General features: G+C 39.7%; 1 protein-coding gene across 3 annotated transcripts; it reads left to right on the top strand.

The window, feature by feature from the left end:
* The first annotated feature begins 1,041 nt into the window (after positions 1–1,041).
* Positions 1,042–25,589, top strand: LOC129176646 (disintegrin and metalloproteinase domain-containing protein 11-like). 3 transcript variants are annotated; one of them, XM_054766899.1, is made up of 28 exons: positions 1,042–1,097; positions 1,188–1,372; positions 1,668–1,810; positions 2,424–2,500; positions 2,636–2,702; positions 8,213–8,295; positions 9,649–9,706; positions 10,348–10,405; positions 10,661–10,809; positions 12,007–12,081; positions 12,186–12,257; positions 13,382–13,548; positions 13,638–13,722; positions 13,788–13,878; positions 15,919–15,970; positions 16,150–16,249; positions 18,040–18,111; positions 18,194–18,286; positions 18,365–18,445; positions 18,524–18,574; positions 18,700–18,763; positions 19,688–19,793; positions 19,859–19,978; positions 21,548–21,716; positions 21,798–21,912; positions 21,981–22,071; positions 22,225–22,242; positions 24,531–25,589. In XM_054766899.1, exons 2-28 carry the CDS (start codon positions 1,315–1,317, stop codon positions 24,544–24,546), a joined length of 2,331 nt encoding a protein of 776 aa, XP_054622874.1. In that variant the 5' UTR covers positions 1,042–1,097; positions 1,188–1,314; the 3' UTR covers positions 24,547–25,589. The 3 variants fall into 3 exon arrangements, with proteins under 3 accessions (XP_054622874.1, XP_054622875.1, XP_054622873.1); XM_054766900.1 differs by lacking the exon at positions 24,531–25,589 and having other exon boundaries at positions 16,165–16,249; positions 22,225–24,490; XM_054766898.1 differs by lacking the exon at positions 24,531–25,589 and having other exon boundaries at positions 22,225–24,490.
* The last annotated feature ends 199 nt before the right edge of the window (positions 25,590–25,788 follow it).

The raw sequence follows: 25,788 nt of genomic DNA, 5'->3' as shown, positions 1-25,788 counted from the left end.
CTTCTTATATTACAAAAATTGCTGGAGGGATAAGCACTCTGAGGCATTAATCAACTGGAAGAAAACACTTCTTTATTATAACAAAACTGCCTATAACTGTAAAAAATAAACTACCTGTATAAATATAACTTATACGTAACTATAAAACTGCTATCTACTGGTCACAACGAGATACAGCATTAGAAAACAATATTTACTTTATTTCAAAGATGAAATATACAGTTGTTGCTCCAATTTATTCATTTTTTTATTGGATAGGTGTTAATACGTCAAAGTTGTGCAATGTTTAGTGTTGATAAATGAAAAGATTAGTAGGGTATAGTTTGTGTGTTAATCAGTATTAACTTGCACATTCACACGCTGCATGCTGGCATGCCAGCGGTCCACGCTCGCTCTATTGGCGGCGACAGTATTGCGTTTGGGAACTCATAACAGCCCATAATAATGACAAGCTCATCTTGTGTAAAATATACTGACTGGGATCGCTTCACTTTTCAGCAGAAGTAGAATGAGACGCCCCTTTTTATGTGAACGCGCACTTAGCACAAAGCCGAAAAACGGACTTGACAAAGTAAGTAGATAACCACGGTCGTGGGACCAATTAAGTCTGATTGTGGATTTTAGGTTCTGTTAAGCTGCATCTTGAGTACAAAGCCTGAGTTGGTTGAGCCACGTTCGCAGAATACCCCCAATGAGTTGCATTTGATGGGTTACTGTTGTCTTATTCCACATACCTGCCATAGCTCTTTCCAAGTTGTTTTTGTGCCCATGGCAAGTCAACTGATTAGACAAAACAGCATCAACACAGAATTGAATCATTTTTCAGCATATTCATTTAATTACACGGCCAATAAGCATCAAAGAGTATTTTCAATGAGGAACTTTGCCACTTGTTGCTGTTTGAATATCTTGTTATGCATCAATGTGTTGTCCTGCATGAAGTGTTTTGACTTGTGCTGCTGTAAGCCGCTTTCGACTAACTACCGCCCCGGTCAGGCTGGAGTAGGTAAACGCACCGAGTGCTGTGCGCTGTCCACAACACCGGCAGGAGGGCCACCACAAGGAGCTCCAGGGACCCACCGCACGCCCCTTTTCAAGTAACTTCCCATGTCGTCTCTTGTCAGCAGAAGAACAGACGTCTAGGATGATTATTAATTTCTTGTTTTCTTGTATGGACTCCACTCCAGTCTAGACGCGTCGGATGAGATTGCTCCTGAGCCAGGTTGACCGTGCACGCCGTTCTTGCCGCTCGCCACTTGTCTGATCGCTTGACGGCGCCGACACAGGAGACACCACCGGGACTATGTGAGCACCATGCGGGCTGTGGGATGCCTGCTGTTCGCTGCTGTGTTTGCACGGTGCTCCGTGACTGGTGAGCATGGCTTTGAATTGCGAATGGAACGTTACTGTTTGTTGCACAATAATAACAGAATATGTGGTTGGTGCACAACTTGCATCACATTGCAACACAGCAGCTCACTATTTTTTATGGAGCACAGCATGGAGTCCAGATCTGGCCCCAAATGTACACTAATGTAGGTCCAATTTAGGACTACAAGATTACTCTTTGTGGAAGTCCAGTCCTAAGCTGCAAAAGTGAAGTGAGGATGGTGTAAAATAAGTGCCATGTCTGGAGACCGTACCCTTTCACTAATGTACTTGTGTAGTTGCAGGTCTAAGGGAAGGGTGGCAGCCCCCAGCTGAAGATTTGGTGCAGCCCAAGAGGCTCTTGCACCAAATCCACTCCCAGGAGGAGCTGCTCCACAGCCGCCTCAGCACCCGGGTCCAAAACTCCACAACAGAGGCACAGGTAGCCTATTAATAAAAAATGTTCTATCTGTAGAAATTGTAATATGGGATGTTTATAGTTAGGCTGTAATGTTGCAACAATGTGGACAAACTCTGGTAAAGTTACTCTCATTAAATTGAAAACACTGGGCTACTATTGAAGCACACACTCACTTCAGTTGATAGTTGATTCATTGCATCTGAAAGCAATTGAGGTGTAGTACTTGGCTGCAACCAGCAGAGGCACTGTTGATTCACCCTCAACTAGGTAGTTAGAGAACAACAATGGCAGAGCTATTAAATTACTATTAAATACATTTATATAATATTGAATATAAGAATTAATAATACTGTTGTTAGGAAACTCCTTCAAAAATGTTAGTTGTTCTCGAGTGTTGCGTTTGTAAGCCGGTCTGATGTCTTTCACGGTACTGATTTGATTGTGACATTAAGCTCTAGTATTGGCTCTCACTTGCTTATCTTATGACCTGTTCATGGCAATTACTTTAAATATAATTATCATGGGTATTTTCTGAGCATTTAAATAAAAATGTTGAGCATGCATGGTGTTAGATGTGAACAGACAAAATGAACATGTCTCCTTTGGTGAAATATTTCTCACTGTCTTCCATCAGCCCGTGCATCTGGCTCACAGCAGCTTCCTGGTGGAGGCCTTTGGCACCTCATTTATCCTCGACCTGGAACTCAACCAGTAAGTCAACACACTTTACAGTGTCTCCTTCATGTGTGTATTACTCTATTTATATTAGATAAAACCTAAATAACTGTCCTAATTTTGTCATATTTGTGCCCCTCATGTTTTTATGTTTATCTCTCTCATCCTCAGCCATCTCCTGTCTGCAGACTATGTGGAGAGACACTTTGAAGACGGTGGACAGCCCTCACAGATTAAGGTATCAAACCCTTATAGGTAGATCAGTTTGTTTGTAAGAAGATGACAATTGGCATTAAAAGGTATGTGCCAAACTGACAGCACCCGAGCCTCTTCCTGGTTTTATTGTGTACCAGAAATACACAATTATATGCCATTTTTCCGCGTCCTATCTCTTGTTGCGTGTTTCTCCGCCAAAGAGCATCTGACCAATCAGTGGACGGTTGTCATGGTAATCATCAGCAGCAGCAGCAGTGTGGGTCTACTTTATTATGGTGTGAGGGGAATTCAGATAGCGTCTAATTTTCACAACGTGATATATAAAATCTTACACCACCATTGAATGTTTGGGCTGTGTGAGGAATAGATGTATAAAAGAATAATATTAAAAAATAATATAAAAATATTCTCTGAGAATTAAAGGAAAATATATTTGTTTCTGAACCTAATTTGTTGCGCATTCACTGACCACAATATTAGGTACACTTGCACAATTTTAATAATATCTGCATTTGAAAAAAGTTATTGTGCTTGTAGTTGTAGTTGTGATAGATATACAGTCAAACCTGTCTTAGCGGCCACCTTTATAGAACGGCCACCTGCCTATAGCAGCCACTGAAAAATCCCCCGCAGCAAATTTACATGTTATATAGACCCTGTGTATAGCAGTCACCTGTCCAACGCGGCCAGCGGCCACCCATTTTGTCTCCCTTGGTCAATATCTGACCGCATATAGCGGCCAAATTACCGACTCAAGTAGAAGCTTCATGCACGAAAAAGTTTTGTTTTTCAATCAATGAAGGCGTCGTGTGTAGACTTTAATTACTGAGTCCTAGCTCAGTCACAATCATTCACAAGATCCACACAAACTGTCAGTTGTTCCACATAAAAAAGCCGTCTTCTTTTGAGCTTGCTATTTCCTGGTCAAACATGTAACTTTAAGAGCATTTGCACCAAAACATTACCGCAAAGTAGGCTGGGAACAGGACGTGCTCCCAGCGACGCTACAATAAAAAAAACATACGCTAGCATGCATGCGGCAGCGGGAGCAAAACTGAGTTTGGTTGTACTTAATTGAAGTATTTTAGAATGTACTCACGTTATTTTTCATCAATCCTCATCCACAAATCCATCAAAGTCCTCATCTTCTGTATTCAACACAAACAAAGCCGTCTTCTTTTCCGTTCGCTACTAGTCTGTTAACTTGTCAGTGTTATTCAGCTCCGAAGCAAAGAAGGAAACTTCTCCTGTTGCTTCTGCCAACTTTATTTATTGAACGCGGCCACCAGACAGCAGCTCAGAACACACACACATCTCTCAGCATCGTCTCTCCTTCCTGCTTGCCCACAAGGCAAAGGTTAAATAAGCCCCACTACATAGCTGTCCAGCCAATGCCTGTAACAAGTGACACCGTTTATTTCCTGGTGTGCACTGGTCAATACTGTAATGCCGCTTGTTGTGGGGAAGGAGAGACTCACGTCGCCGATGCACTTTAATGGCTTTATTAACAGCGGAGAACACTGCAGGACTTTACATCCACGCCAACATAAACACACTTCCCAACTCTCTCCAAACTCACAGCTAACACTGAGCCTAGCTCTCCTGCTTGGGACGCCCACCGTCACTTCCCGTCACTTCCTGATGAACTAAAGCTGTAATGACACTCTGCCGTATAAAAAGTAAAATATTAAAAACAAGCGTAAGACATTACTAGCACAGCTTTGTTCTGTGGGTCGTGGATATATTCTATCAGTTATTATTAAGCCTCTAGCTTCCTTTTAGTAAGTAAAAACCTTGGCTATGATTGCACTACATTGTCATGTAGACCTACAAAGTACACTTGGAAGAACAAGAGGTGAATAAATGTATTGCAACTGATGTGAAACTGATGAGGGGTAGGATTAAATAAGCTTAGCTTCTTCCTACTCCTTTTTGGACATGCAAAATTGTGAATTGTACTATGTGATGTGCTACTGTTTGACTCATATGCATGTTCAGGATGAATTAAAACCATGAACCATGAACCATGATAATAACAAGCCTAATAGTGCTGTACAACTTTTATCCGCAGTCCGCAGTGCCCTCTACTGGTCAACATTATTATTATTATTATTTTTTCCCTTTTTTTTTCTTTTTTTTCCTCTACTGGTCAACATTTAAACTAGACGCCAACCTGTCTATAGAGGCCACCTGTCTATAACGGCCACTTTTGCAGACTCCCTCTCGTGGCCGCTATAGACAAGTTTGACTGTATAGATAGATTGATACTTTATTCATCTCCAAGTGAAATTTACAGTCATGTAGAAGGGGGCGTTTTTTCATTTTAGGTTGTCAGTGAAGTGCCTTTTTCAGTCAAAGATAAACATAGTGACAACTAGGGTTTAAATTGTAAATAATCACGGCTCTAGAGTAGATCTCTGGGAAACGCTAAGCAGGTGTAACAATGCTCGATAATTATATTATCGCACCAAAACACAACTATGACTGAAAACACAACACAAAGCTCCCCATTCTCCAGCCCCTTCCATTTCTGTCTTTATTTACTTTACCTTTACTGACATGCCAATAAAATTCCCTCTGACTTTGTGCATCCGTTTTGCTTTATTGGTCCTTGTGGACCGCCAGCCATTCCATTGAGCTGATGGTGGCTGTGCTCCCATTGATTCTCTGTGACACACAACTCAGAGGAATTGAATTAAGCAAGGAGGTTTGTCTTGGCTTGCTCTTTTAAAGGTGTCAGTGTGTGGCTGAATACACTTTGACATATAACAGCAATACAAGTATAGCTTAAGGCCTGAAAGCAATGAAGACTGTACTGTATTCTAGATTGTCTACAAACGTCATTACATGCTAATGCACTTCTAATGAATGTCCCACATGTCCTCTCCGCGATGACAATGTGTCCTGACTGATGCATGATGTCTTATATAAAATAATGTAATGTGCGTCTGCCCTTGCCACCGTCCGTTATATGAAGTGCTCACGTGTCCTGCTCACGTTCACTGGTGAGTGCTGCATCAGGCATTTTGACTTCCCGCTTCTAAAGCCCTGTAATCTGAGCTTTTTATTTATTAGCCTTCCCTGGCTCAGTGCCAGAGAGCCACAGCATCTCAATAGGATTCAGCCACTCCAAAGTCTTTATTTTTTCTTCATCCATTCAGAGGTGGACCTGCTGGTGTGTTTTGGATCATTGTCCTGCTGCAGAACTCAAGTTGGTTTTCAGCTTGAGGTCACCAACAGATGGCCGGACATTCTCCTTCAGGATTTTTTGGTAGACGGCAGAATTCATGGTTCCATTTATCACAGCAGGTCTTCCAGTTCCTGAAGCAGCAAAACAGCCCCAGACCTTCACACTACCACCACCTTATTATTTGTTTTCAAAAATGTCTTTTATTGAATTTTGAGAAATGATGCCAAAAAACATCAAACCAAAAGCTTATAATTCACATGGAGCTACATGGCCATACATCATCTTCATCTTCAGGACTTATATTCACAGTCTTTTGACGTATGCAACAAACTGTGCCCAAAGTCCTTCAAAAGCCCGTGTTTTACTCTTCAATATGTTCGTTATTCTTTCAAGTGGAAGGCTTGATAACGTCTGTCTTAACCAATGTGATACACAAGGTCTTTGAGTCTTTTTCCACCAGAGTGCAGTGTATTATTTTACAGTAAGTAAGCTGAGATCTGTAAATGTTATTTCCCCTTTAGAGAAGTTACATGGCTCTGGGCCGCACATACCCAACCCAAGTACAGGATTAATCATAAAGGGTTTCAGAATAATTTTCTCAACAGTGAGCCTGTCCAGCCTACTTTTTCCGAAATGTCAATTTCCATATTTTACTGTTGGTATGATGTTCTTTTTCTGTATTGCACCGTTACTTTTACACCAGATGTAATGGGACACACACCTTCCAAAAACCTAAACATTTGTCTCGTCAGACCACAGAGTATTTTCCCAAAGGTCTTGGGGATCATCAAGATGTTTTCTGGCAAAATTGAAACAAGCCTTAATGTTGTTTTTGTTCAGCAGTGGTTTTGGTCTTGGAACTCTGCCATGCAGGCCGTTTTTGTCCAGTGTCTTTCTTATGGTGGAGTCATGAACACTGACCTTAAAGGAGACCTAATATACTAATTTTTGGGCCTTTGTATAGAGTCCTGGACTCCTATAGAGCAGCTACACACGATAACCCACACAGTAAGCTTTCTATTGGCCCATGTTCACAAAAACAGTCCGGTGGGAAGTGCTGCTGACAGATGAGCATATTTTTTCTCTTGCTGGCCAGGAATCAGCAACTCCAACCACTTCTGCCTGATGCGTCCCACTTTAGGCACACCCGAACAAACATTTGCTGGGAGCCATACGTGCTAACACGGGGAACAGAGCAGAGCGAAGCAGAGCGGGGGGAGGGCAGGCCTACAGCGTTTGCCTGGGCATGCTCATATAAAGAGGTCCGGGTTGCATTGACGTCAACGAAACTCCGTGTTTAAAAAACACTTTGTAAAACACAGCGTGCAGAGCCGTCCAAAATTGCTTTCAGGGCTCACTTCCAAATGCGCAAACCTCATTATCTGACACATTGGCATCGTTTAACACGAGAATACAACATTGTAACAACATTTTTTGCTCAGAAAAGAGGAAAAGCACAATACGTCCCCTTTAACTGAGGCAAGTGAGGCCTGCAGTTCTTTGGATGTTGTGGGTTTTTTTTTCTTTTTTTCTTGGCGTCATTTTGGTTGGCCGGCCACTCCTGGGAAGGTTCCCCACTGTTCCATGTTTTTGCCATTTGTGGATAATGGCTCTCACTGTGGTTCGCTGGAGTCCCAAAGCTTTAGAAATGGCTTTATAGCCTTTTCCAGACTGATAGATCTCAATTCATCTCAGACATGCTTTAAAAGGGGGGCAATCACTTTTTCCACACAGGGCCATGTAGGTTTTGATTTTTTTTTCTTCCTTAATGATAAAAATGTTAATTTAAAAACTGAATTTTTTCAGTTGTGTTGACATTGACTAATATTTAAATTTGTTTGATCTAAAACATTTAAGTGTGACAAACATGCAAAGAATAAGACATCAGGAAGGGGCAAACACTTTTTCACACCACTGTATGTATATACACACACACAGAAAATACACAAGTATAATGTCTTACCTTTTTGTCCAACGAAGTTCCCCACTAGGTAGAGATGTAATAAACTAAATAAATAAATAAATAAAAATAATAATTTTAATTTTAATAAATGTAATTTTGTATTACATATACTGTATGTAAATGTTATTATTATAGCTAATTTGATCAATTTTTAAACTCTATTATCTATTGGAATACATAATGTGTGGGATACATTGTGGTTGTCTTCAGTCATGCATTTCTTTGATGATTTCTAAATTATGGCAAACATTCAACTCCCCATTCCTAACCCTATATTTATTCATTTATTTATATTAATTTAGCTTTTTTATGCTCAAAATGAACACAGATGACAGTCAAGCATGCATGTGTCATACACGACTAATCTATTCTCTTCCAGGGCGTGGAGCACTGCTACTACCAAGGGCGTGTCCGAGGTCTGCCGGACTCCTGGGCCGCTGTGTCCACCTGTCACGGCCTGTGGTGAGACTCCAGAACCGTAGAGAGTGCAAAATGTGTCACGCAGAAGTTGCAGCTCCAGTTATAGTTCATTTCTACCTTTTTTTTCCTACCTTTTATAGTTCAATCCTACCTTTTTATATGAATAGTACAGTACTTAACAAGCGCAGTATATCACCACCCACTGTAAAGTTGATGTCGTAGCTGCCTTAAATACAGCACTGCTTATTTATTTACGTTTCTGTAATTGCTAACACTGATTATTACTTAATTACATAGGATTTTTAAAATTTCTTACATCATTTTTTAGGTTTCAGTAAAGGTTAAGACACCAGTATGTAGAAGCTCTTTAATCCAAATTATATTTTATAATACTAAAATATCATTATTAAAGCACATTATTATTACTTGGGTACGTACGATTTATGTACGATATATGTATTCCGTAATATATGTTTGTTTTTTATGTTTCTGTCAAGGTTAATACACCAAAAGCTCTTTAACCCAGATGATATTTCATAATATTAAAATATAATTATTGTTATTCATAAAATGTTTAAACCTACTTTTTTACAAAATACCCTGGAAAGAAATAGTAAAGCACATTATTATAGCTTGAGTACTTCCTGTTTATGTACTATGTATTGCATAGTATGTGTTTTTCTAATGTTTCTGTAAAGGTTAATACACCAAAAGCTCTTTAACCCAAATGACATTTTTAATCCCAAAACATGACTATTGTTTTTAAATGTACTGTTTTACAAAAAAACAAAAAAAGGAAAAAATAGCTCTTTAACCAAAATTATATATTTTAATGGTACAATATAATTACTATTGCTATTCATGAATTGTTCAAGTTACTGTTTTGCCCCCCAAAACAGAAAAAAATCGCAAACCTTTCCAACGTTACTTGGTCGTGTTGAAGAGTCAGAAGAGCAAGCTGTAAGTAACAATTTACCTGTGTTTATTTTGTGTAAGTAATCGGACAAAAGGGGTTCGGCAGCTGTCCGGAAGTCCTCAGGAGCGCTTGGGAGAGTGACCAATCACAGCGGAGTGGGCTTGGCGGTAGGCGTACCTGGAGGAGGGCTGGGGGTGGAGTAAATTACACAGACCGTTTGGGCAGGAGGCAGGAAACCCAAGGAAACAGTGCAGGAAGAGGTGCAGAGTCTGGAAGATCTCGAAAGCTTTCTGTGTGGGTTATCGTGTGCTCTATAGGAGTCCAGAACTCGATGCAAAGGCCCAAAAATGATTATAATAGGTCCCTTTTAAAGATTGTGGATACATGCATCTCTACTTATTAACAGCTCCTATAGTGCAGGTGTACCTCATGTTGTGACCCCCCTGTTCCTATACGCTGTTGTGTTGTTATCTTTGCAGGGGAATGTTCTCGGACGGGAATGTCTCCTACGGGATCGAACCTGCGGGCAGTGGCGAGGTGAAATGTTTGCCTTTGACTTGAGTTGACTTTGACTTGTACTTTCCAAATATAGTTCAGTTTCATGGTTCAGAGGTGAAGATATGCGTATATGTATAAGAGCTCGTTTTCCATTAGTGATAGAGCTCTATTACATAGAATAGATGAGAGCAGACGGATCAATAGCAGCTCTTCTTCTCAATCGCCCCACCCCCTCTCTTTTAGTTGTGTCCTTGGCTTTATATGTCAGATTTTCATAAACTATTCATCTCCAGCTCCAGTGTACAACTTGCCATTATGGCCGCCTGCTGAGTGGCTGATTGAATGATTAATTATGCATCAGCTGAGCTCTCCTCGCCGATAAAAACTTCTGAAAGTCAAGTGGAGCACTTTATAATGTAATGTAATGCTTTATGGAAAAAAAATATGATGGTGGAACCCGTTTATGTCAATGCTTCCTGGATTGGCTGACAGACATCAGCAGTTTGTTGACATGGTTTTCCTCCATTTGTACATATTTTTCTTTTCAGTTTTCATATATTTTATACTCCAATCTCCTATCTGTTGCTGCGCTTATTTTGTTGTATGTTTACACTACAACGACAATACACCCCTACAAAATATAGTGTCCCAATCAAACATTTAGTTTTGTTGTGTCCTAGGTGGACCACGTTGTGTATCGCATGCCTCACATCCACCTACTCCCACCTCCTTGTCCAGGTAGGATCACACGTCTCATTCTGGTCCTTTTTTCTCCTGATGGAGCTTCACTGAAAGGCTGCAATGACACTCCCCGTCTCATCAGGACATGTCCTCACCTTCCCATCCTGTTACCCGAACCCTCTCCACCTCATTTAGCATCCGTGGCTCATGTGCTATTGATTTCTCCTGGATATGAGTGCACACCAAAAATAATCTCGTGATGACTAAGCCTTTGTTTTCTTGACGCTCTCTCTCTTTGACTGTGTTTCCCAGAATGCACCGTGAATAACACCCAGCCTGAAGGGCAGACAGGCGGCGGCGGTGCTGCTGATGAGGGTGACAGGAACAGGCAGGATGGAGCCGACTTGTCTGAGCAGGAGAAGTCAAAGCTCACTAACGGTTTGAGACGCTCAAAAAGACAAGTCAGTCACTCTCACTCTTATGTTTTAGTCTGTTGGTTTAGTCATTAATATTCTATTAGATGTTTTTTTCCCCAGGTTTTTTTATCCATAACCACAATTTATTCAATGTCCAACGGAATAAAATCTAACACTACTCTAAATAATCACAGGAAATTATAACCAGATTTGATTAAATTCTATGGAGTTGGAAATACAGTATCTATCCATTTGTTTTCTACACCGCTTGCCCTCATTAGGGTCACAGGTGAGCTGGAGCCTATCCCAGCTGACTTTGGGTGACAGGCGTGGTACACCCTGGACTGGTCACCAGCCAATCCCAGGGCACATACTGTATATACAACCAACCATTCACACTCACATTCATACTTATGGACTCCAGTTAACCTAACATGCATGTTTTTGGAATGTGGGGGTAAGGCGGAGTACTCGAACAAAACTCATCCACGGGGGGACTAATGCAAACTCCTCCGCTCCATTTGAACCGTCGAGCTCCTGACTGTGAGGCCAACATGCTAACCACTGGGCCAAAGTGCAGCCTAGCACAATATCTGGACATATTTATTGACTTTCAATTTAAATTGCAATGCAAAGAATGCAAATGCCAAGAACCAATAACATATGTTAAAGATTACATTCTTAATCACTAATAATACAAATGTTTTAATATAACATGTTATTTTTATTTATTTATTTTTGTTTTTTGTAATTTTTTAAATTGACTTTTCCCAGTTACAAACTTGGGCAGTCAGAGCTGTATACTAGCTCACTTGAACTTTATTGGAATCTTCAGAATCTATACTCTATAAACTCAGACTTTTTAATTAATATTAATGCTTAAGAACGCCCAGATAATTTAAATACAAATAAAAATAGAAATTAATTTGTAAAAATATATATAAAAAAATTGATTTCATAACAATGTCCATGTTTTAATAACCTTTATATTTATTTCATTCACAATTTATTTACTTAATGTTATTCATAATTTAATTAATATACCATTTTAAGAGTTCAATTAACTCAAATATTTTTGCTTTATATTGATTGAATTTGTTCACCAAGAAAGTGTTTTCCATAATTTAAAGGGAATTTTCTTTTAAGAATATCTAACCGATGCAAAAATGAAATTGTGGTTGCTATATGAAAAACTGTGCACATGCTTTTACAAGGATCCATTTCTGTGTATGTTGCCTGCAGGTGCGGGGTGGTCAGCGCACCGTGCAGTCAGAGACCAAATACATTGAGCTGATGGTCATAAATGACCATGAACTGGTGAGCTTTACAGCTTCTACAGTGAAGCATGACTCTTTTATACAAAAATCATTCCCTCAGCTCTTTTCTCTTCTTCTTTTCAATGAACATTTTCTGCTCTCCAGTTTGTCCAGCAGCGTCGGTCCACATCTCTGACAAAGAACTTTGCCAAGGCGGTGGTGAACATGGCGGATGCAGTATGCTTTCATCTTTTACTCTTCTAAGTAATATGTTGTATGAATGGGTATACTGTATATGCTATATAGATACATATATAGATTATTATGTATGCACATATTGACCACAATTACTTTGAAAACTATCTAAAATATCATAAAATGTTTCACTGCGCTTTATTTTGATAAGCGTGCACCGGAATCTCCTGTCTGCACTTGCGCACATGTGACCAGATAGGCGACACGTCTTGTGTTGACTTTCATTTTGTTTCTTATGTCACATAAAACAAAAATAGCTCAACTCTACTTTCTTTTTGTCATAGTAGTTTAAATAGTGCTGCAAGTTGGATACACCTGTGCTATCATAACCCTGGGCTCCGAATTTGTTATACTGTTTATACAGGACAGATTTCTATAACAAAAATATTTAAATTGTTATTTTGTTAATTGTGTTATTTCGAACTAAATATATGATTGAACAATTCATTTCCCATGCATTCGTATTACTGTAAAACAGACATCAAATTAAATTTAGGTTTGTGTCAAATAGTACAAAATGTTGTGCTAGTTTTGTACTAGTGACATAGAACTATTGGACTAAATAAGTCAGGTAACAAAAGGAAGCTCGACTCTCACTTTAAGTGCTCTCAGAAGCTTTGCCAATAAATTAACAGTTTTGCAATGTTCTCGGTTCATGTTCCGCTGGTTGTTGAATAATGTTAAATAGATAAGTTAATCCATAAAAAAGTAATAAAAAATTGCTGTTTGTCATGAAAAAAAGATGCAGACGCAGCAGCGGTACGACACAGTGGCGGCAGTCCACCTTCCCATGTAGCCCACCACCACAGCTTCAAAAATCCTAGGGGAAACTCTGTCAGTTAATGGCAGACTCTCCTATAGTCGCTGGGTGCCTACTTGCAATCAACGCGTCATCCTCTTTGTATTTAGCTAAGTAAACACCCTGATATTTATGATAACCTGCACTGTTGTCTGCTGCCTAAAAATTACTTGAAATGACCAAAAATTGCAATAAATGTTCGGCTTGAAAATACAGTGCTCTTTACTGCCGCTTGCTTGTGACTGCTGTCACATAGAAGCCTGTTTCAAATCTGATGTTAATGACTTTAACGTACCGTCCTGTGCAGATTTACAAGGAGCAGCTCAACACACGCATCGTCCTGGTCGCCATGGAAACCTGGTCCTCTGAAAACCGCATCTCGGTGGGTGACGACCCCCTGCTCACGCTACGTGACTTCATGAAGTACAGGAAGGCCAGCATCCGGGAACGCTGCGACGCCGTGCACCTCCTCTCGTGGGTTGGCCCGCCTTCACTCTCTGTGTTTGATTTCCCCCAAGTTTCTCATAGTTCTCATGCTTCAAGCTCCCCGTGTCTCCTCGCAGCGGGAGGACGTTCATGAGCAGCCGCAGCGAGGCCGCCTACATCGGCGGCGTCTGCTCCCTCAGCAGGGGCGGCGGCATCAACGAGGTAAAGACCTTCATAATTTTTTTCCTTTTTTGCGAGGTTTTTCCCAAGATAACTTTCTTTTTCAGTTTGGCGCTGTAGGTCCGGTGGCCATCACACTGTGCCAGAGCCTGGGTCAGAACATCGGCATGCTGAGGAACAAGGACAGACCTGCCGCAGGTCAGCACAGTGACTCTCGAATGCAACGCTAACAAAGCACTTTTACCAACTCACAGAACATAGCAAGACGTTTTATTACTTTATTATTATTGTTAATATTTTTCTATTAGAGTTTTAATAATCTACTTTTGATTTATTTTAAATGGTTTTATATGGGTTATGTGCATGAAATAAAAGATTAGTATCAAAAAGTAGTAGAAATAATTGTAGTTTATTTATACATACAGTGTAATAAATTATTTTATAATCATTTTAGTGTCATTATTTGTATTTATATATTCATTTTTATATGGGTTGTGTGCCTGAAATAAAATACTATTATTTTCAAAATCATAAAGTATTAATATTTGTATGTATTTATAAATATAATTTCTTATTTTAGAATTAGTTATTTCAGTGTCATCTCTGTGTGGAGCATGTTCAAGATTCAAAATTCAAGATTTTTACTGTCATATGCATAGTAAAACAGGCACTTATACTATGCAATGAAATTCTTATTCTGTTCATTCTCCCAAGAAAAGAAAGAAAACACAAGAAAAAGAATAAGAACATAAGAAACATAAATACCAATAAATTAAGCAACAACAACAGATGAGACATTAATACAGATAAATAATACAAATAAATAAATAAATAAAGTGTTATGAGTGTGTGCGTGTGTTGCGTGCGGCGTGTGTGAGTGCTTCGTTGAGCAGTCTGATGGCCTGTGGGTAAAAGCTGTTTGCCAGCCTTGTGGTCCTGGACTTCAAACTCCTGTAGCGTCTGCCTGACTGTTCTCCCCGTGTGTGTGGGTTTTCTCCGGGTACTCCGGTTTCCTCCCACATTCCAAAAACATGCATGTTAGGTTAATTGGAGACTCTAAATTGTCCATAGGTATGAATGTGAGTGTGAATGGTTGTTTGTCTATATGCGCCCTGCCATTGGCTGGCGACCAGTCCAGGGTGTACCCCGCCTCTCAGCCAAAGTCAGCTGGGATAGGCTCAGGCATACCTGCGACCCTAATGAGGAAGAAGCGGCAGGCGAGGGTACACCCTGGACTGGTGGCCAGCCAATCACAGGGCACATATAGACAAACAAGCATTCACACTCACATTCATACCTATGGACAATTTAGAGTCTCCAATTAACCTAACATGCATGTTTTTGGAATGTGGGAGGAAACCGGAGTACCCGGAGAAAACCCACACACACACGGGGAGAACATGCAAACTCCACACAGAAATGCCCAGGGGAGAATCGAACCCATGTCTTCCCGATCTCCAAGCTGTTACAGTGTTGGCCAACCACTAGACCACCGTGCGGCCGAGATGAAATTATATGCTTTAATAATAATTTAATGATAAATAATATTATATTTTATTGTAATTTATTTATAAATGTAATCTTTTATTTTATAGATAATTATTTCAGTGTCATTTTTATTTATATACTTAAGTTTTTACAAGGGTTATGTGCCTGATATAAAATATTCTTACTTAATAATTGTTTTAAAAAAGAATAACAAGTAATGTAATTAATTTTAAATTATAAATATATTTCATACTTTATAGAATACTTGTATTATACTTTTTAGAATAGTGGATTATTTCATTATCATTTTTATTAATATATTTTTTATGCATTTTGTGTAATAAAAATATGATTTAATAATTATTTTAAAATAAAGTGGAAAAGTACAATTAATTCTAAATTATTTTAAAATATATGTACAAAATATATATATATTATAATTAATTTTTTTGTTATCATTATTTTTGGGGGGAAAATACACTGTGCCTCAAATGTTACCAAATGTTACCAAACATGGTTCCTTGCACTGTTAAGGGATTCACACACGACTCTGTGGAGGTGTGGGGCATAATCGAAGGAAAACATGCAAATCTTGTCGTTTTTTTCCTCGTCCTTTTCTTTACTTTCTTGTGAATAATGCACCAAAAAGGCTTTGTTTTTTTCAATCTGTGACATTGCATAGTTGTTTGGCTTGGTGCAGGTCTGAATGTGCGCCATTCTCCTATTAGTGTGTTTCATTTGTGTGGTCAGGAGACTGCAGGTGTCCAGACCCGTGGTTGGGGTGCATCATGGAGGACACCGGGTAAGAACAAATAAATACAGTATTTAGATGCAGTTTAGACACACCTTCTCATTGAATAACATGAGGAAGTAATTCAAACATTTGACTAATACTTTATATATTGAGTGTTTAGCAATTTTGTCTGACAAACTAATATGAACGTATCATTTCTGTGTGTGTATGTGTTTTTAATTCATTAGTTATTACCTGCCTAGGAAGTTCTCTCGTTGCAGCGTTGACGAATATCTTCGCTTCCTGCAGCAAGGGGGTGGCAGCTGCTTGTTCAACAAGCCCAGCAAGGTGAGGGATGGCGGGCCAAGAAATATTGTAGAAACTCAATGTTGTCTCTTTACTCTCTAACAATGAACCAGATTTTATTACCATTATTATTACCATTACCAAATTATGCCTAAATACTGTATTAGTGTACCCCGCCTCTTGCCCAAAGTCAGCTGGGATAGGCTCCAGCGTGCCCCTGCAACCCTAGTTAGGACAAACAGCATATAAAATGGATGGATTGATGTTTATCTATTAATATTACCTGCGAGTGCAAGCCACATATACACTCTTGATCAAAATTTGAAGGCCAGTTGAAAAATGGAAATAATTTCCATATTGCACTGTTGGATCTTAAGGAGGTCTAAGTAGAGCTTCAAAATGGAAACATAAGAAATGAGAGTGAGACAGAAAACATTTTGAGGAAGCAAGTTATTGCAAACAAGGTTTGAAGTGAAATAGGCTGTTCATCGGCTGATTACAAGTTCAAGACCACAGCCTTTAAAAGTCAAAATCTTGGCAAAAATGTGGATTCAATGTCATTTTCTGTCAGGTATTCACACTGTCATGATCTCTTGATGGCAAAGGCAAAAAAACTTTCTCTCTTTGAATGCGATTGGATTGTTGAGCTGCATAAGCAAGGCCTCTCGCAACACACCTTTGCTGTTGAGGTTGGACGCAGTAAGACAGTCATGTGAAACTTCTTAAAGATCCTGAGGGTTATGGAACAAAAAAATCAAGTAGTAGACCCAAAAAAATGTCACCAGCCCTGAGCCGGAGGATCCGACAGCTGTCCGTCAAGACATGGGACAAAACTCGGCCCAAGTGAAGGTTGTTACTTGTGCTGATTGCAGTCCAGTAAAACCATTAGACAGCATCTGTGAGAGAAGGGTTTTAAGAACAAAAAGCGTCCTCGAGGGCCTCACTCTCCTTCAACACCATCAAATTGCCATTAGGAATTTGCACGAGAGCACCAAGCATGGGGCACTAAAAGGTGGAAGAAAGTTTTATTCTCTGATGGGGAAAAATATAACCTTGAGATGTTTTCCACACAGCACAGTGGAGGGGGTGCCATCATAATCTTTGTGGTTTTTCCTTCAATGGAACAATGGAGCTTTAGGTTGTGCAGGGGCGTCAAATGGCAGCTGGCTATGTGGAGATGTTGCAGGGGGAATCCCTCATGACTGAAGGCCCTCGTTTGTGAGGTAATGACTGAGTTTTTCAACAGAAGAACGCAGCACTTCACAATGCCTGCCTGACTCAGGACTTCTTCCAAAGGGATAAAGTCACTCTTTTGGACCATCCTGCATGTTCCCCTGATCTAAATCCAATTGAGAACATTTGGGGATGGATGGCAAGGGAAGTTTATAAAAATGGCCATCAGTTCCAGACAGTGGATGCGCTTCGTGAAGCCATCTTCACCACTTGGAGCAATGTTCCCACGAGCCTCCTGGAAACATTCACATCAAGCATGCCCACACCAATTTTTGAGGTGATTAACAAGAATGGCGTAGCTCCTCATTACTGCGTCCTTTTTTGACAATTTAAGTGGACTATTTTGGGGTGGTTTTGAGTTTTCTTGAGCCACGATTTTAAACTTTTGATCAGCTGATGAACAGCCTATTTCACTTTAATACATTTTTTAATTTCACTTCCATTTCTTCTTTTTGCATTTTGAAACTCTACTTAGAACCTCCATACGATTTAACAGTGCAACATGAAAATTCTTGCAATTTTTCAACTGGTCTTAAAATTTTGATCAGGATACTGTTTTTTGTAGAAAGTTTGTTCAGTCAGACTGTTGAATGTTGCAGCTGCTGGACCCGCCTGAGTGCGGCAATGGCTACGTAGAGCTGGGAGAGGAGTGCGACTGTGGATCACTAGTGGTAACTTCTCCTTTAATCACCACTTTATTATTGCCATTATTGTTGTGTAGTTTACAAGTATGATAGTTCCCCTTTTATACAGGACTGTGCCCGTAGTGGCGCCAACTGCTGCAAGAAATGCACACTTACCCACAATGCAATGTGCAGCAACGGCCTCTGCTGCCGCGACTGCAAGGTGAGCAACGTTCACTTTGTGGCCGAGGGTTCCGCTACAAGTATGTTCTTAACGGTGTTTTTCCTCGTGTGGCCTCAGTACGAGCTGAGAGGAGTGACGTGTCGCGAGGCCGTTAACGACTGTGACATCCCTGAAACCTGCACAGGTGACTCCAGCCAGGTAGGACAACGTGATCACACAATCACTTTCTAAAGAAAGCGTTACACATTTTACGTATGTGCTTTACACTCTCTGAAGTGTCCTCACAACGTCAACAAACTGGATGGCTACACATGTGAGGCCGGACAGGTAAAGTCATACGTGTATACACACACACACACGCACACACACACACACACACACACGGTGGCCATGTCTTGTTAAACTCCTCCTATTCCCTCCATTGTGACCTTGAACGTCTTTTTCTTCTTCAGGGTCGTTGCTATGGAGGCCGCTGTAAGACCAGAGACACCCAGTGCAGAAGCCTGTGGGGCTACAGTAAGCGTGTTAAGTCGCCCACTAGTGGCCGGAGTAGGAACTGCTCAGTGTTGAAATCTATACAGTCAATAATGTATTTTGTCTCGAACCCTGACTAAAAATAAGAAATATTTTTTTAAATAAAATATATTATTGACATTATCAAATATATAATGGATATTATCAGTCAGCTAAGTTAAAACTTTTTTGATGAAGAATTGATACTTCACACAATAAATTGTATTATGCAACTAAATTAACACTTAAAAAAATAAACATAAAATAATATTAAAAGAAAATGAAAAAAAATATATAAAAAAATAAAAGAATATTATATATATATATATATATATATATATATAAAATGATAGCAAGAATTATCGTGTTAATATGATACCTGAATCTGCTAAACTAATCATCAAATCATATCATCAAATCATAAATCTTAGTTATTAAATAAATTATATTATGCAATAAAATTACCATTTTTTGCAATGAGTATATTTTTGCAATAAAACAGTCAGCTCACACTTTAATCATAAAAATGTTAATAATCACACCTGTTAAGTTGTAGAATGCAACTAAATTACCGTTGTCTAATAATAATACATATTTTTTAAAATAAAATAGTCAGCTGAGTTAACACTAATAATAATAAATATGACAATTAAACCTTGATTATTAAATAAAGTATTGTGTTTCTAAATGACCAATTATGAACAATTAATATATTATAATAATGATTATGACAATGATATTTTTACAGTGTTATTAATCAGCTAAGTTATGACTTAAAATATATCCTTAATTATTAAATACATTTTATAGTTATGCAGCAAAATGAACACTTTTTAAAATAGAATAATAATAATAAAAGCATTTTTCTATTGTACTGATTGACTTTACTGTCAATCATCTCTTTATCAACGACGCTTTTCCTCTCAGACTCCGCTGACAGGTTCTGTTATGAAAAGCTCAATGCAGAGGGCACCGAGAAAGGAAACTGTGGTCCCGAGCCTGGCGGCCAGGGATGGATGCATTGTAACAAACAGTGAGTGAACAGTGCAGCCATATCGAAGGGCCAGAAATACTGAAGTTCCTCCTCGTCCTCCATAGGGACGTCCTGTGTGGTCTGCTGCTGTGCACCAACGTGACCGACAAACCCAGTGTTGGCGAGCTGCAGGGCAAACTCACAAGTCTGACCATCTACCACCACAACAGATACCTGGACTGCAGGTGAGCATTTAATGCATGTGGGTTGGATTTGAAGGAATGATGCATTCAAGTAGGCCTGTCACGTTTGCGTTTCCTGTTTACTGGACGATAATTGTCCTAGAAATTACTGTCAATAATCGATATTATTGACAACATTTTTGAGACCATTATATGGCATAATAATGTGGGTACATCGTATCAAAGCAATAAACTTTAATTTCTCAAGCTTTTAAATAAAATTATTTAAACACACATCATAAATTAAAGAAAAAAAGACAAAAAAAAACTAATGAAAATAAATTGGACTCCCAGTCTCTTCTAGCAAAAATTGCACATAAATCAAAATCACAATAACAATCAAAAACAATAAAAAATAGACCCTGTCTTAGAAAAAAAAACACTCCCATAAAAAGCACACACAACAATAAATAAAATGGAGTATCAAATCTCTGTAAAGAAAATTGCACTTCAATAAATAATGAACGTTGGGTATTATTCCTTAACAGGAAGGCTTAACATATAGCGAACGACACTGTGTGCACCATTTTGCGGTTTTGCTGACCATACGCCTCAGTAAATGTTGACTGTCGGGATGAAGGCTCCGCTGCATCTCAATCGGTATCTCAATGCGCTCACCTTGTTCATTCTGTTTAAAACCGTAATATTCCCACACTGGAACTGTGGCATTCGCCTTAGAAACCATCGCTTTTGTGCCTTCAGTCTGGTAAGCGTATGTTTGCTCATGAGGCTAACTTGTAGCCCCGCCTCCACGTACTGGCGCAAAGAGGCTGAATGGCTGAGAGGAGAGTTCACTCTCTCCTTTCATTCCACTGTAGCACCAACACACACAGACAGGTGCAGAGTGAACCTTCTTGTCATCCAGCCTGTGTGGTAAAGAGAGACGGGGAAAACAAACACGCATGCATGCACATGTCAACTTATCGAGGCCGGCAAAATGATCAACTTTGTTATTATTTATCGTTCGATTAAGCGATTTATCGATTATCATGGCAGGCCTACATTCAAGGTAACTGGGAAGTTAGAAATGTCCCATAAGGAGCTTAGAGGTATAACCATAAAGCATTGCAGAAGAATGTCAACAAAACATGGCTGCCAACCATGGTAAACAAGAGTTTGTTTGTTGAGAGACTGTTGGCAGCCACAACAAATCTTATCTTTTCAAATTATATTGAATAACATGACTTAACTTGAATGTGTTTTTTATGTGCGTGTGTGTGTGTGTGTGTGTGTGTGTGTGTGTGTGTGTGTGTGTGTATTCAAACACTATGTTTGAAATAGCAAACACAACACAAATCATTTGTGATTCCTCCTAAAATTGTTCTAAAACACTGGGCTGATTATTTTTCCTGGCCTTGTTGCTAGACCGAATCAGATTTCAATTCAAAACAATTCCAGGCATACAGTATACAGTGTTGTACTTACAAAAGATGTAGTTACACAACATCATGTCTTGTCAAAGTATCTTCCTGCTGGAAAATGTTGAGTGGATTGAGACTTGTGAGACAGCGCTCTCTGCTGGGTTTATAGGACTTGGTAACTCTAACTTGATATGACTTTGTTGTCATAAAGGGGTGGTCACGCAGTGCTGGACGATGGCTTGGACCTGGGCTACGTGGAAGACGGAACACCGTGTGGGCCCAACATGATGTGTCTGGAACGCCGCTGCCTCCCGGTCACCACCTTCAACCTCAGCATGTGTCCCGGCTCGTCGTCCTCGCGCATCTGCTCCCATCACGGCGTGAGAGACCCCACCTCTTTAGTCCTTTTTATGGAAAATATTCAAATCACCTGATGATGTTTGACCTTTGAACCTCTCCAGACATGCAGCAACGAGGTGAAGTGCATCTGCGATCGGGACTACACCGGGAAGGACTGCAGTGTCTTTGACCCCATTCCCATTCCCACCCCACCTGAGGGACCAGAGAAATACAAAGGTGATTTTTGTAAAGCTAGAAATGAATAAGTATGCAGTATTTACAGTATGTATTTTATGTACTTGCAGGTCCGAGTGGTACCAACATCATCATAGGCTCTGTGGCCGGCGCTATCCTGCTGGCAGCCATCGTCCTGGGAGGAACTGGATGGGGGTTTAAGTAAGAGCCTCCTCCTTCACCTTCTTCTCATGTCTGTCATGTTGTTGTCCTGCTGGACCATCTCACAAAAAACATGTTGAACTTTTTAGTTGCGTGGAATGATATTTGTTTGTGTCTCTCCTGTCTTGCTTCTCACCTCCCTGCGGAATCCAGAAACATTCGTAGAGGAAGGTACGACCCCGCCTATGAGTCCTGACTCTTAAACAATATTATTTTTTACACACAGTCATGGGAAAATGTGTTTTTTGTAAGGTTACGTTTCTATTTCTGAATCGGTGCGCACAAAAGGGTGGAAATGCTCACGGACTTAGGAACTAATTGTCCATAAGTCATTGAGTATTTGTCTAAAGGTTATAAAACTTTAAGGATTTCTGTTTTACAGTCGTCCCTCGTTGATCACGGTTAATTGGTTCCAGACCCGACCGCGATAAGTGAACTTCCACGAATATTTTTGTAGTTACGGCATAGAAAACCTGTTTACAACCGACCTTCTATATTTTTAACATTATTAGAGCCCTGAAGACATGAAATAACACCCTTATAGTCACTTTTACGTTTGTATTATCCAGTATAGTAGATATGATCAGAGAAGATAAAGTGTATTAGATATAAATAACATAAATAGATTCAGATTTTTTTTTTCTACAGCGCATTTCTACGGCGCCCGATAAGGGCGAATTTTCTGTGTCCTTATTGGCTAAGGGAGAACCCGTGTGTTGTGTTCTGTGTCCTTATTGGCTAAGTGAGAACCCGAGTATTGTGTTCTGCATCCTTATTGGCTAAGGGAGAACCCGCCCATTGTCGTCTGCCAACTGGTTGGGTGTACTCTGAACTCTGTATGTTTGCAAGTTTTCTCCCTGACAAAACCCACAATGTCCATGGAACGTTCTGCAGCCGAAAGGCAGAGGAAGATGCTAACCATTCCACAAAAAGTTGGACTTTTGGACATGCTGAAGGAAGGTAGACGTTACACGGCTGTAGGGCGCCATTACGGAATAAATGAATCTTCGGTTGGAGGAGGGGGAGGACGACAAAAATAGGACAAGAGCAACAATATGTTTGACGAAGATGCACGGTCAGAGCAGTGAAATACGCGTGAGTCACTTAATCATTTCTTGTGTCCAACCTCGTGGGTTGATCATTAAAGTTCAAACGAAGATTTGAACCTTGTGTGTGTTTAAACAAGAGAAAAATGTGAGCAAAGTGTATAAAGTTTATAGTGAGGGGGTTTTACAGCCATAAACATGTACAGTGTTCCTTCGTTTATCGCGGGGGATAAGTTCCAAAATAGCCCGCAATAAGTGAAATCCTCGAAGTAGCCAACTGTATTTGTTTACCATCATTATATACTATATGTTTTAAGGCTGTAAAACCCCTCACCATACACTTTACACACTTTTCTCAGAAAGACATTAACATGTTCTCACATTTCTCTCTTGTTTAAACAACCTCAAATTTCAAATTTCATTTGAATTTTAATGAACAGACTACTTGGTTCGACACAAGAAATTAATGACTCACTGACCGTGGCTCTTCGCCGTTCGGCTGTGGCGTTTTCGTGTCCTTGTTGAAGCGTGTTGCATCTGCCGTCGTGTAATATTCCCCCCGTGTTGTACTCCGTGAGCCGAGGATTCATTTGTTCCACTCGATGCGGCCTCTATCTATGTCTATGGCTAGCCATGAACACAACAGGAAGATGGTATACAGCCAATCAGGACGCTGAAGACTACAACACTCAACTTCCCACAACGTAATTGTTCTTAAAGGGCCAGGCTCGGCCTATAACAGCGTTCTTACACTGTAAAGTTGTTTCTAAAAATCATCAAAATTGCATCTAAAAAATTCCGCAAAAGAGCGAAACCGCAAAAAGTGAACCGCGATGGAGCGAGGGAACACTGTATACTAATTGTAAAAAAAATCATGTTGGTTACTACGCGAATTTCACTTATTTCGGCCTATTTTGGGAACCTATTCCTCACGACAAAGGAGGGAACACTGTACTACATTCACAATTAGAATGCTTCTTCTGCCTTGTGTTTGTATTTTTAGTTCATTTAGTTTAGTTCATTTAGCCATTTTTACGCTTGAAGATGCTTAATTTTAGCCCACGAATTAGTACAATTTGCTTAAACATACATATATATATTTTTTACTAATAATAGGCTGTATTCAATCACGAAACAGCCATCATTTATGAATTAATAAAAAACTCAGAAAAAACGGCGGCAGCGATGTTTGAACCACGGCGTAGCTAGGGATGACTGTACATGTTTACTGGCGTGGCTAACGAAGCATTCTGACCGCAACCCACTAAAGTAAATTCATGACTACATGACTGTACTGCCTTTGTCTTCATCTGTACCAAATAAAACACCTTTTTCTTGTTTTATTTTATTAATGGCTTGCATCACCTTTTTCTTCTTCTCTTTCCATTTCCTTCCTCATCTCCTCCTCTTCAGATCTTCGGGAGTTTGACCAAGATGCACTGTAGTTTCCCTCTGCATGCAGTTCCTCCTTCAGGACACTTTGAGGGAGGCGCTGTGGTGCGATCACTTCTTTCTCTTTTCCCACGTCCTGGTTTCCTGCACACTCTTTTAAAGCGGCGTCACTGAGGTGGGATGGACTGATAAGCAACATGATGATGATGATGATGATGCTCATGCACATTTAAAGGCAACATGTAAAAAGTAGCATCAGCTTTAAAGCCTCAACTTATGTAACATTGGAAGAATGTATGTGTAAAGCCTGCAATGTACCCCATATAGACTACTGGTTTTCACCTTCTTACTAGTCTTTATACACTCCCAGACCACCTCAGTGGGTACATTAGATGTTCCTAATGATCTAGTGTTCTTTAAACCAAATCTGTTGGCGAGGCGACATGCACTATTTTAATTTGGAGTGCCACCCACTGCCAGTTGACTTCCTGTCCTACAAAATGTGTGACTATATTCCATTTGAGATCATTTTGCATAAAATGGCATAAGTGACTGGAAAAATATATTTTTTATGTTTTAATGAGGTCAATTGTGTTCACAATTTGACGCTGAGAACTCTGTTGTTTGAGTTGAATGTAAATATTCACACAGCCGTATATTAAGATGCATAACCAGACATGTCCAAGAGTAATGGATTGGTGATGTGATTCTGCAATCATGATATCGGTCATGGTATATGCGATTAAACGTAGAGTATCAGCATGTATACTGTACACTGTTAAACTAATTAAAAGAAATGAATACTTTAGTATGTAAAGTGCAAATGGCGGTTGGTTTTCAAGTTTTGTTAAAACAAAAAGTCTTGTTACTCATTATTGCTCCAATCGGCATCTTTACTTTCTAACACGTAAGCAACTTGTTCACGACAATGTTGCAAAAAGACAGAAAAAAATCGAGTTTTAAAAGAGAAGTTTACGCAGTGGCGGCTCGCTTTCTACACCGACACGGATGCCATTTCAAAATAAAAAGTCCCGACAACGTGAATACTATTTGACTGGTGAGCCATTATAAATGTCCTGTTCATTTGTTGATATTTTACAGATGCGAGGGAAAAACTCAAAAGAACGTGTACGATGTATTTCAACGTCACAACGTATTTCAACGTTATACCCTCTTGTCAATGCGTGACGATGGCGGAAATAGTAACCGGAAGTGCTTCTTTTCCCTTACTGTCGTCACTTTGACGAGAAGCGCTCCCTATTCCCCAAAAACCAAAAAC

This window comes from Dunckerocampus dactyliophorus, chromosome 2 (assembly GCF_027744805.1).
Source record: "Dunckerocampus dactyliophorus isolate RoL2022-P2 chromosome 2, RoL_Ddac_1.1, whole genome shotgun sequence".
Lineage (NCBI taxonomy): Eukaryota > Metazoa > Chordata > Actinopteri > Syngnathiformes > Syngnathidae > Dunckerocampus > Dunckerocampus dactyliophorus.
Note: the sequence above shows the minus strand (reverse complement) of the source record. Positions and strands in the feature narration are given on the sequence as shown.

Coding starts and splice junctions, on each gene's coding strand:
- LOC129176646 (XM_054766898.1), top strand. CDS start 1,315: ATGCGGGCTGTGGGATGCCTGCTGTTCGCTGCTGTGTTTGCACGGTGC. Junction 18,287..18,364: donor TCTGCTGCCGCGACTGCAAG/GTGAGCAACGTT, acceptor GTGTGGCCTCAG/TACGAGCTGAGAGGAGTGAC. Junction 19,979..21,547: donor AACAGATACCTGGACTGCAG/GTGAGCATTTAA, acceptor GTTGTCATAAAG/GGGTGGTCACGCAGTGCTGG.